The sequence below is a fragment of the Equus quagga genome, chromosome 19 (genome assembly GCF_021613505.1).
Source record: "Equus quagga isolate Etosha38 chromosome 19, UCLA_HA_Equagga_1.0, whole genome shotgun sequence".
NCBI lineage: Eukaryota > Metazoa > Chordata > Mammalia > Perissodactyla > Equidae > Equus > Equus quagga.
The window spans coordinates 41670220-41690128 of NC_060285.1; the positions used below are offsets into that span (position 1 = coordinate 41670220).

The following is a 19909-nucleotide window of genomic DNA, read 5'->3' on the forward strand; positions in this document are numbered from 1 at the left end:
TTAAGCCTTGAATACTAATTTTACAGTTCGAGTTTTCTGTTTTTAAGGTAATGTCAAGCCATTGAATTTTTTTTAAGCAGAGAAACAACTTATGCAGAGTTGTGGTTTACTTAGCAGAATTATGGAATATTGGAGGGGCAGCAACTGAACATGAGAGTTATCTGGAGTGTTTTGGAAAATCCCAGTACTCAGGCTGCACCTCATTGAATTTGAGTCTCAGAGGGTGAGATGCAGACACCAGTACTTTTTAAAGTCTCTCAGGTGATTTCAATGCACAGTTAAGGTTCAGAACCATAGAAATAGAGGCGGTTAGCACAGGGAACAAGTTAGCATGCAGTTGTGTAATCTGTGTAAAAGGCAATTAAAATCTGTAGGGTAGTAGCAGCAGAGTAGAAAATACTTCCCTTCTGGATTTTACTTCCTAGAATTCTAGAATCTGTACTCTCCATATTTGGGTTACTGTATTTGTGTGGAGAGAAAAAAAAAAATGTTTTATACACTTACTATGTGCCCCTACCTGGGCTTGACATCTCACACACTTTCTCATTTAATCCTCTCCACAATACTGTGAGGTAGATATTACTCTGATTTTAGAAATGAAGAAACTGAGGGTCTGAAGGGTTAATAATTTTCCTAAGATCGCATAGCTAGCCAGGAGGTTGTGGTAGGATTTAATCAATACTCTCATTCTGTTATTCTTGTCATCGAATGCAAAGGCTAGTGTTTTTGTGTTATAATCTCACCTATATTACACCTAGCCTTTCAAACATCTTTTAAAGTTTTTACGTGCATTATCTAATATAATGTATGCTTTTAAAACTATTTGGTACATGATCTTTTTTTTTACCCAAAGCTTTCTTCTTGTAACTAATTTTGACTTTTCTATCTGAGATGAATGTTTTGGCATTTAGGCAGCATGTACTGGTAGTTGCTGAGACATCAAGAGCAGTAGCTAACTGCCTTTTTATGTGAGGTGGATAGATATTATGAGTCATGGATGTTGACGTTTCCATATTATTATTAGCAGTCTTATCTATGGCTTCATACTGAACAACATGAAATACTAGTTAGTGATTTGTTAGAAGTAGAACTCTGGAAGCAAAGAAGGTAATTATGTAGTCCAAAGGCGAAGATCATGGGTGTAATTATTTTAGTGGACAGTTAACTTTTTTCTTGTTTCATAACCATAGACTTCACTAACAGTCTCATCAGCTACATGACGTTAGTTACAACTGACATATTGATTGATTTTGAACTTTGTACTTGTATGTGAAGACCTTGATGAAGGAGGTTGGTTTAATCATGACATGAGACCACCAGTACCAGAAGAAATATGACTTAAGCTTCACTACCAGAAACTGGTGGTGAGTCTGTAACGATGTTATTTATGAAGGATAGAATTATTTAAGAAAAAGGATAGGGGAATTCCTAACAATGGAATTTGGGCATATGATGGCCAAAGACTAAAAGTGGAAGAAAATATGAATATGCTTTAAGTTACAACTAAGGATATTCTTAGGGTTGAGGTAATTTTCTATGTTGAATTGTTAGTATAACAGAATTTTAGGACTGTAATAGATCTCATGAGCAAATAAGAAAACTAAATTCAAGGTATTTATTCAAGCTTATATTAATTCAAGTTATAGTTTGTGTATCTATATTAAGCACACAGAATGTTAAGTTTTGGAAAATACAAAGATGAGCAAGACTTGTTTTTTGCCATAAGAGAGTTTAAACTAATTCATTTAATTTAGAGGAACTCAGCAAACTAGCTGTAAGAAATTCTTTGCTAGCAATTAGGGCTATAGTAATGAGTAAGCCTTTTCTTACATTTATTCATTCAGTATTTGCTGAGGGTCTACCATGTGCCAGACTCTGTGCTAGTCTTAAGGGATACAACACTGAACAAAATAGACAAAGTTCTTACTCCAGTGGAGCTAACATCCCAGTGGAGGAAGACTAAAAAGATGCATAAGTATGTTCTGTGTTGTGTGATGATTGTTGGGATGAAAAATAAGCAGGGTAAGGATAGAGTGTATCAGAATATGGGATAAGTCTTGCTGTTTTCTACAAATATTGTGTATGTCTTCTGCTGAAGTGGCTTTTGAACCATATTCTAAAGTAGTTTTCTGGGCAGAGATGAGAGCCAAGTGTGGAGTTCACAGGTCTGTTAGGCAAAACTGTGGTGGTTAGGCTGTAAGTGTTGAGGTTCAGGGAAAGATGAGTGAGGGATCTTTCTCCCTCCTCAGGCGGGAAGATGGAGGTGCAGGAGCAGCGTCCCTGGGAATGCCTGCAGCTCTGTGGGATCTCTTCTGCAGTTCTGCCTGATAGTAGGATGCAGTGACAACACAGATAGAATATCAGTTTATTATGCCTGGCTAGGGTGTAGTATCCATTTGTTAGGCCTGGCGTGGAAGGTCAGGAAAGCCCTTTCTAAGGATGTGATGTTTTATCTGGGATAAGAAGAATGAGTTCACTAGAAGGGTAATTGGGATGGCCTTAAGGAGCAGGAGCTCAGGAGAGGTTAAGATGGGAAACTAATTTAGGGAGTGGTCAGTGAATAGAGCCCATTTAAAATTCAAGTCAATGGAATCATCTAGGGAAAATATGTTGAATGGGGACAAAAGCGATTCTAGGATGCAGCTTTAGGGAATAATTGTCTTAGGGGGGCAGATGGGGATGGTGCCAAGCAGAGAGAGGCAAGAAGAGAAAGGAGAGAAAATAGCTTGGAAACTGAGGAAAAGGAGAGAGTTTTGAGAAAAAGAGTGGTCAGTAGTGGCAGATGCTAGAGAGTGGTCAGTTAGGTTGAACTGGGGGAAGGTAAGATTGTGCTAGACCTGAGATATCCATTAGGGTAGCCACTTATGGCTAATTTACATTTAAATTAATTAAATTCAATAAAAAATTCAGTTCCTCAGTCTCTCTAGCCACATTTCAAGAACTTAATAGCCAAATGTAGGCAGCTATCCTATTGGACAGTGCAGATGTAGACTATTTCCTTCATTACAGAAAGTTCTATAGCACTGTACTAGACTATTATAATAATAGGGGAAAATTAAGTAAAATTTAATTTTTTTAAGTTTATGATAGCAATAGAGAAAAATACTATAAGATAACTAACTATGCATTGTCAAAGAATTGGTATTAGGAAGTCAGAGTTAGGGAAAGATAACTTCAGCTTGGACTTTGGTAGCAGAATTAGTCATTTGAGTTGAGGGTTCAAGGAACTTTTGAGCTCTTGAACAGGGAAGGAAAAGAAAGTAGGGAGGAAACTGCAGGTCACTGGGAGCAATCAGTTTTACTAGACAGAATTTAGATAAGTGGAGTTTGGGAGTTGCAAGGCTATCTCATAGGAGATCAAAACATTTCTGTGAAATGAATAATTGGGCCAAATTGCAGAAGATTTAAATATCAGGGTTAGGGGCTTATCTTGTAAAGAATGGGTGCTATCAGACATTTTTAAGTGGAGGAGCAACATGGCCAAAATGATAGGGAATTAATTTGGTAAATTAATCCTTCCCTTCTCGGTCCTTTCTTAGTCTTGGTCAGTTGTTGTACGACTAAGTAATTCTGCCTTATGTCTATGTACTGCTTTAAAAAAAATCTGCAAAGTACACTCATGTAAACTATTATTGAGCCTCAACAGTTCTGGAAAGTTGTAAGGTTTAATAATTATCTATTCACAGAGGAGAAATAAACCTCAGAGAAGTTAAATGAGTTGCTAATGATCAGGCTAGCTTGAAGAATGAATAATATTGGGTAGACTGGAGATAACTGATCTCAACGTCAAATAAATTACTTTATAATAGTGCAGCCTTCAATATATGGTGATCTTCTTGCTAGTAGGGACCATATCTTTATTTGTTTTGAATTCTAGTACCTAGCATAGTAAATGAGTGAGGTGAGATTGAATGCAGGGACATCTATTGAAAGGGAGATAGAAAAGTTACGAAAGGAGGCCATGTAGGTCTGGTGTAGGTGGCATTAATGGGAACTGAAAGAAAGGACTGGACGTGAGATAGACATTGGGGTCTAAGTAAAAATCGTTAGAACTGAATAACTTGATCAGAAGTTGGGGGAAAAGAGAGTTTCAGATGATTAAAGGCTTTAAGTCTGAAAGACTGAGAGAAAGATGGTTCTATTGAAAGAACTGGGCAAATTGGTGCAGCTGCTAGTTTCTGAGGAAAGCTACTGAGCACTATTTTGACATAAGGATGTTTTATAAAGCAAGCTCAGAGCCCTTCCTTTGATAACAAAATTTTAGAACCAGAAGTTAATTAGCAATTAATGTCTGAACATGCAGGTAGCAATGTTTTAGAATGAAGTTTCAGAGATAGGCTAGGTCTGCAGAAGAAACTTGGAAGTTGTTTGAATAAAAGTAATTAAATGAGCCTTGAGTAGGAATGGAATCTGCAGAAAAAGAGCAGGTAAAGAAAGAACAAATAGTTGAGGACTGAACACTGGTTACAGCCACTTACTCATTGAATGGGAGGACAAAGTGGAGGCAAGAAAAGGGGAGAAGGGACGCCGGAGCAGGGGAGTATTTTAGAAACCAAGGGAGAAGAGGGCTTGCTTAGTGGAAAGACTGGCAGAACTAAATTCATGCAGGGAGAATACAAACTGTGGAAAGGCCCCAGGACATTCCAGAGAGGACTACACAGGGTGGCAGATAGACTGTTATTTCCAGAAACCTCAGGATTTTTTTTTTAAAGGACTTAGTTTCCAGTATAAATGTACTATTGTACTTTTTTTTTTTGCTACTTCTTGAAAGGTTAAGGCGCCACTTGATTCATTTGATAAACTCTGAGTGCTCTCTAGATTCAGATTCAGGTATATGAGAGAAAAGCACGCCTGAGAAGATTTGTTTTTTTTTTAGATCTTGCCATATTCAGAAGTTGCTGAAGTTCAAGAGACAGTGAGTAATACATGGTGCTATGTTTGAAATGTTAACATTTTTATGTTTTTTAAGGATTTCAAGTTGGATTCTTAAAATATATTTTTCACTGTATTTAATCATAGATGATTTTGTCACTATGAGAAGTAGCTAATGTAGATTGAAAAGATCAGTTTAAAAAATTGTTTCCTTTTTTCCAAAATGTGAATAGGTTAAATCTTTTTTGAATATAAAAGTAATGCATACGAATGTGGCATATTTAACAATATAGAAAAATGTAATAAATAAAATCCTACCTTATAAAGGTAACCACTGTTAATATTTTGGTGGCGTCTTTCTTAAGTTTGTTCATATGTGTATATCTTACATATGAAATTTTATGAAAGTAGAGTCATATACAAACTTTTTTATAACCTACTTTTAAAAGTGAATATATAATAGATGTTTTTCAGTCAATGAAAAAAATGACTACATAGTATTTCATTGTGTGAATGTATTATTTGTTTAATACCCTGTTTCAAATAGGTTACTATTTTAGATTACTATAAATGATGATGTGATACCTATCTATGCACACGTCTTTTTGAACATGTTGGATGATCACCTTATTATACACCCCACAGTGTTTACTAAGGTGATCATCCAATTCCTAGAGTGGAATTGCCGGATCAAAAGCGTGATTAGGTTATTTTTAAATACCTGCCTGGGAGGCCAGATCATGTTCTCTAACAGTGATAGGCTCCAGTTCCTAGAAAAATATTCCCTTAAAATCTTTCTTGTAAAACTCAGGGATAAAATGTGCACGTGTGTGTTTTGCAGACAATTGCAGGAATATGAAAAATTCAGTTAAGTATGGAGTGATGACTCCTGTTGAAAGAACAAACAGATCTCAGCTGCATTATGTATCCCTCACTGAAGTTTCTTACTCTAAGGGCCAAAGATAACACTAAGTAGAGCACTCAAGATGTTTTATATAATCCTGCTTCCCAACTGTGGCTTCTCACAGCCAGCTGCAGCGGGATTGCTTCTATGAGTACAACCTGATCAGTTTTATTGGGGGAAGAGGTGCCACCTGCTTGAAACTTTATTTTCAATTTGTACTCATATCAGTGTTTGATAAGCTCTTTGTACTTTCACTTATGCTCAAAAGATGACTTAAGTCAAATCAGTATGTATGTCAAGCGGGAAGTGCTGTGCTGAAGGCAATGGAATCAAGCTATAGATCGCAGGCATTGTTTTTGTGTTAGAGGGAGGCCATCTGTCCTGGAGTGCTCAGGACTGAGGGGTTTCCCAGGATGAAGGATGATGATGAACTTCTGCCTATTCTTCTATATTTTTTTCTTTCTTTTTCTTTTTTGTGAGCAAGATTGTCCCTGAGCTAACATCTGTGCCAGTCTTCCTCTATTTTGTATGTGGGACACCACCACGGCATGGCTTGATGAGCAGTCTGTAGCACCCGGGATCCAAACCTTCAAACCCCAGGGCACTGAAGCAGAGCATGTGAACTTAACCACTATGCCACTGGGCTGGCCCCTTACTTAATTACGATGGTCTGGAAAATATTTAGAAGTAGACTAAAATAAAATCTCATTTTTTGCATAATGCTCTTTTCTTGAGATTTTTAGACTAAGATCAGTAAAGATTTAGATAGTGGTATATTTCATGCTTTTAATTAAAGTATGTTGAGTAGTATACTAATTAATAATAAACAGGAAAATTCTAGACATGTTACTATTATTTTACCATTTTCAGCCCATACCTTTTGCTAAAATAGAGAATTGATTTATATGATAAAGAAATTATTGAGATGACTTTGTGGATGTTGTCTAAGGGATAATGGTAAACATGGTAAGTTACTCAAACAGAGAAAATGTTTCCCTCATATCTTAATGGTCTTTTGCTCTACAAGCTGAAGAGAAGTTCCTGGATTCTTTGAGATTCTAGTAGTATTTTGGTTCTCTAACAAAACCAAGAAGAGTGGCTAGCTTTTTTTTTTTTTTAAAAGATCTTGCTAGATACTTCTGTAGAGTGTTTCTACATCAGTAATTTCACATTGTCTTTCTTCATGTGTTACACACCATGGAACTACATAAATTAGACCAGGTCCTACAAGTAGTAAGAATAGGAAGTTAGTAGGGTGCAGTGTGGCCATGTGCAGAGGACTTCAGGGATGTAAGTTACTTGGTAAAATTAACATGTAATCTTCAAGTACTTGTGTCCCATTTCCCATTAGTATCACTTGCAAGCCGCTCTGGGAGGATGATTTCACTTCCATCCCAATTTAATGCCTTTGTATCCACATTCTTCTGGGGAAGTTTTCTGATGCCATGCTTATTTTTCATTGTGTTTCTGCTTTTATTTGGAGTGTTTCAGCTTGATTCTTAGTTCTTTTGTTCCATCATAATATTTGTTTTCTAGTGCCTGTTTTATCCTGTGGCATTTTTCAATCTGTGATTAAGCCATTGAGGTCGTATACCCTAACTCTCACATATCATGATTTATACTATTTTCTTACCAGCCTGAACCTTTCCCTGTACAAGTCTGTCCAACTGCCTACTTGACATTTTGACTTGGATGTCTAACACGCATTTCAAACTTCAGCTGTCCCAAACTGAGCTGCTTATATTTCTCCCTGTAAACTAGCTCCTGTCTTTGCCATCTCAGAGAATAGCAGTTCCAACCTTCCAGGTGCTCAGACTCCAGCATTTGACATCATTTTGATTCCTCTTTTTTTCTTTTGCCTCATACTTGGTCTATTTGAATATCCTGTTCACTCTACCTTCAAAGTTTTTCAGAGCTTGACTACTTCTCGTCACCTTCCCTGCTACCACCTTGGTCCAAGTCTCCTTCATCTCTCCTCTGGATTATTGCAGTAACCTCCTCACTGATCATACCCTTGTCCCTCTAGTCTCTTTTCAACATAGCAGCCAGAGGTATCTATTAAAGCGTAATCAATTCATGTCACTCCTTTTCTTGAACCATCCAGTGGCTTCCTATCTCATTCAAATAAAACCAAAGTCCTTTACAGGGCTACGCCCTATAAAGTCTGATATAGTCTGGCACCACATGTACGTCTTTGACTTTGTCTCCTCCTACTCTCCTACTTGCTTGCTATGTTCCAGCTCTCTGGCCTTGTTACTGTTCCCCAAACACTCCAGGCCTGCTGCCATCCCACCCCTCCACTCTTCACTTGCTCCTCCTTCTGCCTGGAAGACTCTTGCCCTGTATGTCCTTATGGGAGGTTCCTTCATTTTATTCAGTCAGCTTTCTTAGGCCACCCTGTCTAAAAACTTACCTCCCTCTTCCCTAACATTTTACATATCCCCATTCTCTGCTTATTTTTCCTTAGTATTTATGCTATATAATGTACGATGAATTTTTGGTTGTATATTATGTTATTGTTCATCTCCCCCCTAGAACATAACTAGCACAAGGGTAGGATTTTTGTCTACCTTGTTCACTGCTGTGTCCCTCAGTGCCTAAAATGACACCTGTCTATATAGTAGTTACTCAGTAAATATTTGTTGGATGGATAGAAGGATGGAAGGATGATGGATCAATGATAGGAATAGACAGATAGTAATTATTTTGATTATTCTTCAGTGCCTCATTCTGAAAAAATAGGATTAATCCAGTAAAATCAGATTTATATGATACAAACGTGAAGATATAAAGTTGAGAGTCAGCATAATTTGGAACAAATATTCAGAAGTTGCTGTATGTGCTAGAAATTATTTTCTAGGAATAAACAGTCAAGGAGTACAGCTGTGCAGAAGTTGACATAATGCTGTTAATCAACAAAATTTGAGAATATAACCAAACTTCACGGTGACAGTGAACATAGTCTTTTACTCTAAATAGAAGACCAACTCAAAAACCTTCACATATGATTGCCCTGTGAAATGAAATATTCCCAACCACGCATAGACACTTAGAACCATTGCTGTCCTTTAGGAAGTTACTACTAAATTTAGGGAAGCTAGTAATTATTCATATCAATATAGGAAGATTTTTTTAGAAGATGTCTATGAAGCATTTTCAAAGTTTGCCACAGTTGCCTCTGTCATTTTCCTAACTTCTTTCAGTTTTCCATTATTATCGTAGTTATTTATTGGTGTGTACTCATTCCCAAATTAAGTGGTGTAAAACAACAAGCGTTTGTTATTTTATAATTCCTGTGGGTCAGGAATCCAAGAGCAGCTTTGCCAGATGTCTCTGGCTTAAAGTCTCTCATATGGTGGCAGTCAGGCTACTGGGGCGGAAGGCAGCTTCATCTCATTTGAAAACGGGACTGGGTGGATTGGGTGGGGTGGGTGAAGGTGGAACATCCACTTCCAAGGTCACCTAGTGTTTGTGGGCTGACGTCTCTTCTTTCACCTGTTGGGGCTCTCTACAAGGCTGCCTTGTGACGTGGCAGCTGGCTTTCTCCAGGGTGATGTATCTAAGAGAGAGTGAGAGACGGCAAATAAGATGCAAGTCATAGTCTTTTTGCAATCTAATCTCCAACATGACATCCTATCTTTCTGCCGTATTCTCTTCGTTAGAAGTGGTTCAACAAGTGCAGGATACACCCAAAGAGAGGGGATCACTGAGACCATTTTAGAGATTGCCTACCACATGCTTTATCTCTTCCCACATGCTTGCTAGTTGTGATGACGTGGCCATCAGTAATAAGGACTTGACCACAATTAGTTAATTGTCACCAAAGTTGTATTTTTTTAGTTTATCTGTGAAACTGAAATCAGTTTATAAATGAATGAGCTTAAATGGGGAACTACAAAAAAATGAATACAGCCGGGCATTGCTTTATGATGGGGATGCATCCTGAGAAATGTGTTATTAGCCGATTTTGTCATTGTGCATACAGCATAGAGTGTACTGAAGGGGAACAAAATTTGCCACCTCAAAATGTGTCTCTTTAACATGAGGATTATTTTATAGGCTGATCATTTTTAAGAAACAAAAGACTCTTAAGTTTTTCTCATTACCTCCCCTTAACTGCCTAAAAGAGTTCAGATAAAAAACCTGTCTCAGGAAACGAGCTATCACCTTGGCATAACATGAACTAGGGGGTAGACAGGGAGGAACCTAGAAAAGCCCATTTGTTGGGCTCTCCTCGCTGTTCTTCTGTTTCTGTGTGGCCAAACACTTGTTTTCCAAACGTTTGCTTCTTTTCCTACCTGTGAATTGCCTTCCTTCCCTTTGAAGTCTCTGACTCTCCCCACCCCCAACATCTTCTTTTGTCTTTATCTAAGGATGATATTTAAGGTGAGGGCTTTGGGCATTTTGGTGAGTTCCTTGGTTTTCTTGGATTTCTCCCATGTATACTTGTTATTAAACTTTAGTTTGTTTTTCCACCTGTTATGCTGTCTCATGTCAATTTAATTCTTAGGTCAGCCAGAAGAACCTAGAAGGGGAGAGGAAAATTTCTCCCTCCCCTACAGTACTTACACAAACCTAGATAGTATAGGCTGCTACACACCTAGGCTAGATGGTACTAACCTTATGGGTCTGCCATTGTATATGCAGTTCATTGTTGATTGAGATGTCATTGTATGGCATGTGACTGTAGAGCAAATGCCTCCAAAGGCACTAGAACATAATTTCAAGCACTGTGAAATAGCCATCACTTTAGGGAAGTAACAGGGCCAAGATTTTTTCCAAAGAGACAACAGAAGCACAAAGCAAACAACTGCTACCTTTTTTTTTCTCTCTCAGCCAATTAAGATTCCCTCATTCCCTGTAGATACGACCAAATAATAATGTAATCAGTGTGAATTTTCTGTTTTTGTTGTTACTTTAGTTTTGGTATGTTACCATACTTGGTATTTGAAATGAAGGAGAGCTGAGGACTCTGTTCCTACCAAGGGACACCAAACCACTTGTCCATAGGCGACATTTAGTGTAATGTATGTTAAAATAGTTACTAGACAAAAGGTCAGCAGTCTAGTTGACTCCAAGTTATTCATTTGAGAATTGGGTCTTCTGACTTCCTAAAGACCAGTAGCTGCAGATGATGTGTTTGATATTTCGTGGGTCCTAAGAAAATGTGGTCTGACTTAATAAAATTTATCTTTCTAATCAATATTCCTCTTTAATTTGTTTGCCATTTGAGAGAAAAGTTCTACTTTGTTATGTCTTTCTTAAAACTCTTTGTATAGTGCGTGGCGTATAATAAGCACTCAGTAAATGTTCCTTTCTTTTTTTCTGTGTAGTGGTAACTGCTTTCATGGCATGCAGAACTAATACTTAATAGTGCATGAGTGTTATATATTTTTAAACCACTTAAATTTAAAGAATGAATAACTTTGGGGCTGTCCCTTACTTTTTACTGCTCCTAACCCATATCTTGAATTATAATTGAAAGTAATTTTTGACTTGAATAATTTTCAAAAAAAATACTTGGGTGATTTCATTTTTCTCTTTCCTCCTTCATTTTCCAAAATTAAAACTAATATTTGATAATGCCTAAGCCACGATCTTTTTATGTGTGGAAAAGGAAATTCCTTGTGAATTATGATTATTAAGATTGACATGCATGTGCTTTCTACTTAGAAACTAACGCTCTTTTCCTTGTCCTTTTGTTTCACTGCTGCTTCAATCCTGGTGCATTGTGCTTCTTCCTGGTGTGGATTGTATTTGTGTGCTGCTCAATTACCCTGCACTAAAAGCTTCTTGGGGATAGCAAAGATGTCCTTGGGCCATCAAGTAAGTAGCTAAAGTTGGAATGGCATGTCTGGGGACATGATAATATTTTGATTTGTACTTACTAAAGGTATATGGTATTTCTGTTTTTCTTTTTTTCTAATTGGATACATTTGACATGTAACGTTGTGTAAATTTAAGGTGTCCAGCAAGTTACTTTGATACCTTTGTCTATTGTGATATGGTTGCCATTGTAATGAGTTTTAGCATATTACATACATATAGTATATTATTGTTGTCTGTATTCAGTATACTGTATATTAGATCTCTGTGGCTTATTTATTCCTTGTTACAAATTTGTACCCTTAAACGCCATCAGTCTTATCCCCCCAGCTCCCAGCAACCACCATTGTACTCTTTTTTCATTTTAACAGGTTTGACTTTGTAGATTCCACATATAAATGATATCATATAGTGCTTGTCTTTCTCTGTCTGAGTTATCTTGCTTAGCATAATGTGCTCAAGGTCCATCTGTGTTGTCACAGATGGCAGGATATCCCTCTTTCTCATGGCTGAATAATATTCCATTGTGGTATTTCTGTTTTCATTATTAAGTCTTTAACTTTTCTTTCCAAGCATTGAAATACAAAGTAGAGATAAAAATGGTCATTCACTGCCTGTCTGTTTCCGTGTCCATCTGAGAGTGATGGACAGCGTTTGTATATTTACGTCTAGATTATCTAAAGATGGATTATTTACTTAGCCCATTATGTGATTGATCATTTAGGATGTCTTCTTCATAGTACCCTTTCTATAATCATCACAAAGCATAAATCAGACTACTTTGAGGCTGGACATGATACACGAAACTCACTGCCATATGAATATGAGAAATACTGTTTTATTTTATCAGAATTTTTACGTGATAGATAATTATGAAAAAAATTTTATTTATACTTTGGGAATTACATGAGTGAAACATGTTTCATCTTAGAGACTTGGAAGATGTACTCATTAAAGTTAGTTCCAACAAGATTTTTTTTTGACCAGACACTGTGCTAGCTTTGGGGGATGCATGATGAACAAACATGTGCCCTACCCCTAAAGATCATTAGAGTCTAGTTGGGAAGTTAGGCCCATGAATGGATAGTTTCAAAGCATTGTGACAGGGGCAATTTTTGTATTAAAAATAATAGAATTATTGAGGTGAAGGGAAGTTCAGAGATCATGTAATAAAGCATTATTATTATTGTTTCTTTGGTGAGGAAAATTGCCTTGAGCTAACATCTGTGCCAATCTTCCTGTACTTTGTGTGTGGGATGCTGCCACAGCATGGCTTGACCAGCAGTGTGTAGGTCCGTGTCCAGGGTCCAAACCTGCAAACCCCAGGCTGCTAGAGTGGAGTGCACAGACTCGACCACCACGCCACCAGGCCAGCCCCAGAGCATTAATTTCATAGATGAAAAGGGTGAACCTAAGAACTGAAATACCCAAGGAGGTAGAATTGGTTACTGGGCAGTGTTTCTTCTACTGATTTTCAAAAACCAGAGTGAAAATATCAGTTTGCTGAATTCAAGTCTAACCAAATAGTTAAATTTTACTACATCATAAATCGGACAAAGATTTTAACTTTATTGAAGAGCAATGTGGAAATTATATTGATTTAGGAAGTTTTAGTGTCTGTTCCTAAATAGTTATTGATTGTTGTCAGCTCACCACTGTGGGGCTCATGTTTTCATTGGCTAAAGGAGGAGAATAAGTAAGATAAGGGCAAGGTTTCTTCTAGTTGTGGAATTCTTTAGTCTAGATCACTTGCTGTTTGTTTCTAATGCTGGTTATAGTTAACATATGTAAAAAGAGAGGTGATTTAAAGTAATACGCTCAAATTCCTTTTTTTATTCTTAGTTGCAGCATTTCATAATATTATAAATGTATTGCTTATTACACAGCCAGTATTATTAGAATGTAGAAACTTTAAAAGTAGAAAAAAGTATATAAATCCCAAAACATTTTTGTGTTTTCTTGTTTAGCCCTACTTGTGATACCTGGCAGATATTTTCAGTTACTTTAATTACCTCATTCATTTAAATGTTGGCTCAGGTGAACTGATTTGCACCACTGAACTTTACAAATAGAATTGAAGTTTAAGTATCAATGGAAATGGTTCTGTTTTAGGAAGTGGGTTGTATAAATGGAGGTCTTTAATTTCTACTTGGAATAGAAAAAAATTATTGCAGTTATATATTTTAAGCATATATTAATAAAAATATGCAACATGTTAGAGATGAGTTTATATTGTAGTTTGCCAACTATTAAAAGGCAGGAGCTGTATAATTGTTTACTGGAGACCATATATCTTTTAGAGTGAAAAGTAATTTCATATAATACTTTATTAGGATCTGTACTATAGAATGAAAAAGCTACAGTGATGTATACCAACGTATTTAAATGCTTTGAGTATTTGAGAAAAGGTATACCATCTGTAAGGGGAGCCTTAGGATTTACATAGAAATTATTTCTGACTTTAATTAATTCATCTTATTTTAGCTTTCACTTAGATTAAGGGCAAACACCAGACTTTGAAGCTTGTAAAATTCTTCAGATTTTATATTGATGAGTTGAATTCAGAAAGTAAGGAATAGTATTTATCGAATCATATTCTTTTTAGAAGTTGTAGCTGGTATGTTAATTATATTACTATTAATTATTCTAGTGTGATTAGTTTCTACTGTACTTAAGAGAGTAAAGCAGTATGAATAGCAAAGGTTACTTTACTTCCACTACAAAGTAGAACCAGCAGAGGGCACTGTAATGCTATCTTTATTAGGTCAAAAACTGTACTGGAATCATGCAGTGGTTCATTCCGCAATGATCTGTCCGGTCATTTAGCAAGTAGTTATTGAGTGTCAGTTTTATGCCAAGGGATCCAGATAAAAACAAAGTCACTGCCCTTCTTGAGCTTCTATCTGAATAGTCTACTATTGAACCACTGATGTAGGGCATCAAAAGGATTTTTGTGTTATGCAGATCCTCTTTTGTCTGTGTAGTTGTTAGTGTCTGAGAATGAGGTAAGAGAAAACAAATAGAAAAATGGGCTTTCTGGTTTTTTTCTAAAGAAGTGCACTCTGTATATTGCTGCTTCTACAAACTCTTTCAGTTCCAAATTATCAAAATCATAAACAGTATATACCTCAGTCAATAAAGGGTTAGAAACAGGTGAATAGAACTAAATTTACTCTTCTCAGATGCTTTTCCTTTTTATATAATGAAGTTATTCAAGACATAGATACCTGTGTCTTACTGATAGGATACTGAAGCATACTTGAATTCTATTAGTTGTTTTTCTCATAGTGTGTTTTAAATTAGCCTTAAATGTGCTGTCTGATACTACAAAAGAACATATGTAGCATATGTAGATTATAAAGCATAATCATACAGTGAGTGTGTGTTGAACCCACCACTCAACTTAAGGACTTGAATCTTCCAAATACCTCATGTCCATCTATGTACTGCTTCTCTCTTCTGTGCCTGCCCCCTAGAGGTGAAGACTAATTTGTATTTTTTGTTTATCATTCTTTGCTTTTTTAAAAATAGATTTGTTATCTTTTAATTACGTATGTATCACTATGTGTTGCTTGGTTTGTAATTTTATAAGAATAGTATCATGCTGTATGTCATCTTCTAGGACTTGCTCTTCATAGTTAACATTTTATTTCTAAGATTCAGCCACGTTGTTGAGATAGATATGGAACATTCCTTTTCAGTGCTATATACTATTCCATTATATGCATATACCACAATATATTAATCTCTTTTATTTTCAATTGAATATTCAAGTTGTTTTGAATTTTGCTATTATGAACAGTGTTGCTATGAACATTCTTACTCTTGCCCCTTGGTATGCACATGTAGGAATATTTCTAGATATAAATCTAAGAATGGAATAGTTGGACACATAGGGTATGCTGGAATTCAATTATACCAGACAGTTCTAAATTGTTTTCCAAAGCACTTGCATCAGTTTATCCTCCACCAGCAGTGCTTAAGATGTGTTGTTGATCCCATCCTTGTTGGTATTTGGTATTATCAGACTAATCAGTTTTTCTCAGTTTTACTGAGTATAAAATATCTATTTCACTGTGATCTTGATTTTTATTTTCCTGATTACTCAAAAAGATGAACATATTTTTGTATATTTTTTGGCCATTTGCATTTCTTCTTCTGTGAAATCACTGTCCAAGTTTTCCCCCCCCATTTTTCTATAGCATTGTTGGTCCTTTTCTAATTGATTTGTGGGAGTTTTTTTTTTTAACAAACATATTCTGGATACCAACCCTTTGTTAATTGTATGTGTTGTAAATATCTTGTCTTGGTGGGTTTTTTTTCCCCCCAGGAAGATTGGCCCTGAGCTGACATCTGTGCCAATCTGCCTCTATTTTATGTGGGATGCCACCACAGGGTGGCTTGACAAGCGGTGCTAGGTCTGCACCCAGCATCTGAACCCACGAACTCTGGGCCACTGAAGCAGAGCATGTGAACTTAACCACTATGCCACTGGGCTGGTCCCATATCTCCTCTTGTTTTGTGTTTTGTTTTTTGAATTTTGTATTGTATCTTTTGATTAAATGAATTTCTAACTTCAATATAGTAGAACTTGTCAGTTTTTTCTTTTTTGGTTAGTGCTTTGTGGTGTCTTTTTAAAGGAATCATTAGTTTGTAGTGATATTCTCTTGTTTTTTTCCTAAGAGTTTTCAAATTTCAGGCTTCCAGCTTTTTACATTTATGTCTTTAATTTTCATAAAACTGTTCTTTGTGTGTGATATGAGGGTAGGGATCTATTTTCCAACATGGAGAACCAGTTGTCCTAGTATCATTAATTCAATAGTCTTTCTTTTTCCTGCTTCTGTTGTGTATCTAGCCTCCACATATGCATGGGTTTGTTTCCAAAAGCTCTCTGTTATGCTCTGTAGGTCAATTTATCTCTCTCTACATTAGTACCATACATTATTAATTTCAATAATAATTTTTTTTTTTAAAGATTTTATTTTTTCCTTTTTCTCCCCAAAGCCCCCCTGGTACATAGTTGTATATTCTTGGTTGTGGGTCCTTCTAGTTGTGGTATGTGGGACGCCACCTCAGCGTGGTTTGATGAGCAGTGTCATGTCCGCGCCCAGGATTTGAACCAACGAAACACTGGGCCGCCTGCAGCGGAGCACGTGAACTTAACCACTCGGCCACGGGACCAGCCCCTTCAATAATAATTTTTAGGAATTAAATGGATCTTGGGTTTAGTAACCAAAGGAGCCACCATATGCTTTATAATAATGAAGTTTCATAAAAATATAAAATGTGTTGATTTATTCAGTCAGATTCTATTGAACAACTTCAGTATGCCAGGAACCATACCAGGACTTGAGGATTTGCGGGAAAATAAGGCAGACAAAACTCCTTTCTCTTGTGGTATTTACAGTCTGGTGGAAAAGGCAGACACTGAACTGTAGGGGAGGAAGACATTTCCTCTACCTGCTCTGGGTCCTTCTGGCTGGAGGACAAATTAAATTCACATGAGACAGAATAACAGGAGAAAATTAAACAAAGCTTTATGACATGTATACATGGGAGAGGCCCAGGCAAACTGAGCAACTCGCCAAAATGGCGGAAGTTCTTCCCTTAAATACCACCCTCAGGTAAAGTCAAAGGAGGATGTTGGGGATGGAGGTAGTTGATCATGGGAGGTTACCAAAAAGTACAGTAGAAAAGGATAGGGTTATTATGCAGATTTAAGTCCTTGCCTTCTGCGTTGATAAGTTTCTAGACATAAGGTCATCACCCCTTCTTTCTGGTACAGAGAGGGAGACAGCTTTACAGGCGGAGATTTCCCTTACAAATGTAAATATCTCTTGACAAAGGGTAAGTAAATTCTACTTTTCAGAGTTTCTTTCCTGTCTGCAGTTTTTAAAAGTAACCAGCCCCAAAATAATCCTCATGCCAAAGAGACATATCTTGGGGTGGCCAATTTCAGTCCCCCACAAAACAAATGATAGAATTTCAGATAGTGATAAGAGCTACAATGAAAATCAGGTAGGATAAAGTGATTGAGTATAACTGTGAAGGAGTGGGCAAAAATAAAAAAGAATTGATACATTGTACTATATTAAATGAAGAACTTATTTATCACAAAGCACCACAAAGGACTTTTCTGAAGAGAAGACGTTTGAACACAGACAACAAGTGATTAGAGGGGTCACCCATCAAAGATCTAGGCTAGGAGTGTTCTAGGTAGAGGCAATAAGAGATGTAAAGGCCCAGAGACTGAGGCAAGATGGCGTGTTTTGAGGAATACCAGAAGGCCATTTCGGCAGGAGCCAAGTGAATAAAGAGGAGAGTGTTAGAGAATGAGGCTGGAAAGATAAGCAGGGGCCAGCCACAGTTGAATCTTCAAGCTATGGATTTTATTGTAAGGATAATGGAAAGCTATTGACATATTTCTGTGGGTGCAGATCTGATTTATGATTTACAAAGATTGCTCAGGCTTCTGCCTACAGAATGAACTCTACACAAGTAAGGAGCAAGGTAGCAAGTCTGGAGACTAGATAGAAATCTGCCGCTCTGACCCAGTGGAAAGGTAATGGTGGCTTGAACAGGGTGGTCGTTGTGGAAGTGGGGAGAAGGAGAAGGATTCGAGATAACTTCTGAAGGTAGATTCTGAAGCTCTCACAGATGAATTGGATGTGAGGTGTGAAAGAAAGAGAAAAGTTGAAGAATATGTCTAAGGTATTTGGCCTGAGAAAGTTGTCGAGGGGAATAGTGATTCCACTAACTGAGATGGGGAGAGGTGGGTTTGGAGGATAGGCAGAGTCAAGAATTTTGTTCTGGATAAATTTGAGATGCTTGTTACAATATAGAGGGGATTATAAGGCAGGCAATTGGATATGTGAGTTCAGAAGGAGATAGAAATTTAGGAGTCATCAGCGTATAGATTCTGTTTTTATGGGCTTGATGGGAAAATAAATTTTTTATATTTTGGATGATAAGTGAAAGTGTGTTTGAATTTTTACTTTGAAATTTAAGGAGCTAAAACATAGTTTTGAAAACTTGAGCACAATAGAAAACATGTTAAAGCAATTTGATTTAAAAGCTATGGTGATAAAAATGTGAACGTGAAGTTCTGGTTAAGTTAAAAATTAAGTCTAGAGTGAAGACAGAATCATTCTCTCTCATGATAAAACTGAAGTTTTTGTACACTGAAAGCACAAAAACATAAAATGAGAGAATGAGGAGATCCTAGGGCACATGGACTTGCTCACGATTTTCCCTATTCCTTCATTGAGTATTTTTCTCTTTTCTGTCCTCTCTAGAACTAGCATTGCTTTCCTCTATTAGTAGCTTGACCAATGTGTGAATATTGGCCTTAAACACTATTTAAATTGATTATTGGGGTGGCAGGCTTTTAAGAGACCAGAACTTGGAACCAAATGGTCCTGAGCTAGAATCTTACCTCTATTACATAGTCTTAGGCAAAGCAATCACTGAACCTCAAGTTTCCCCATCTCTAAAAGAGGAATCATACCTACTTCCCATGAAAATTAGAAATTGGAGTAGAAATTCTAGTGAATGTAAAACAGTATTTTATACTGCTACTAATTTTGCTTTTTTGTGTGTTTATTGACCATTTGTATTTCTTCTGTGAAATTACTTTGTTTTTTGCTTGTTGTTCTATTGACAAATATAAAGAGTTAACAGCATAGTAAAGCTTGGCGTACTTTTCATTATCAGTTGAATATGTGTTTTCATTTTTATAATGTCTATAATTTGTATAATTTTACTCATGCATACCTGTTAATTCCTCTTAGATTGATAGCAAACTAAAATTAAAAGAAAACCAAACAATTATGCAAATTTATGAAAGTATTGAGTTGGTAAAATGAATGTAATCATTGGGGCCATTTCAGTCATAGTCCTTTTCCATGTTATTAACTATGCCGTTATGTAAATCTGTGATGCAAGTACTAATTCTTTTTCCCCTTTTTCCTTGAGCTGTGGTAGCAAACAGTGACGAATCTCAGCTTCTGACACCAGGAAAGATGAGTCAGCGCCAAGGGAAAGAAGTGTATCCAATGCCAACCAGAGATTCGTATCAGCCATCTTTCAGTCCTGCAAGTCCTCACAGCCAAGGTAGGAAGTTGTGTTTTTCATGTATTGTTGTTGTTGTTGTTGCGGTGGTTGTTTTTTGAGGAAGATTAACCCTGAGCTACCATCTGCCAATCCTCCTCTTTTTGCTGAGGAAGTCTGGCCCTGAGCTAACATCCATGCCCATCTTCCTCTACTTTATATGTGGGACACCTACCACAGCGTGGTGTGCCAAGCAGT

The 19909-nt window shown here is 36.8% G+C and overlaps 1 protein-coding gene across 13 annotated transcripts in view; it reads left to right on the plus strand.

The window, feature by feature from the left end:
- The window catches only part of OSBPL8 (oxysterol binding protein like 8), a 190977-nt gene that overhangs the window by 69205 nt on the left and 101863 nt on the right, over positions 1 to 19909 (plus strand). For 3 of the 13 annotated variants that reach the window (XM_046646898.1, XM_046646895.1, XM_046646896.1), the window contains exons 3-5: positions 4877 to 4915; positions 11566 to 11602; positions 19577 to 19714. In XM_046646898.1, the coding sequence (XP_046502854.1) occupies positions 4877 to 4915; positions 11566 to 11602; positions 19577 to 19714 (214 nt within the window). Of the gene's footprint in view, positions 1 to 4876; positions 4916 to 11565; positions 11603 to 19576; positions 19715 to 19909 lie in introns of those variants that run through there. The other 10 variants (XM_046646904.1, XM_046646905.1, XM_046646903.1 and 7 more) reach the window with 8 other exon arrangements.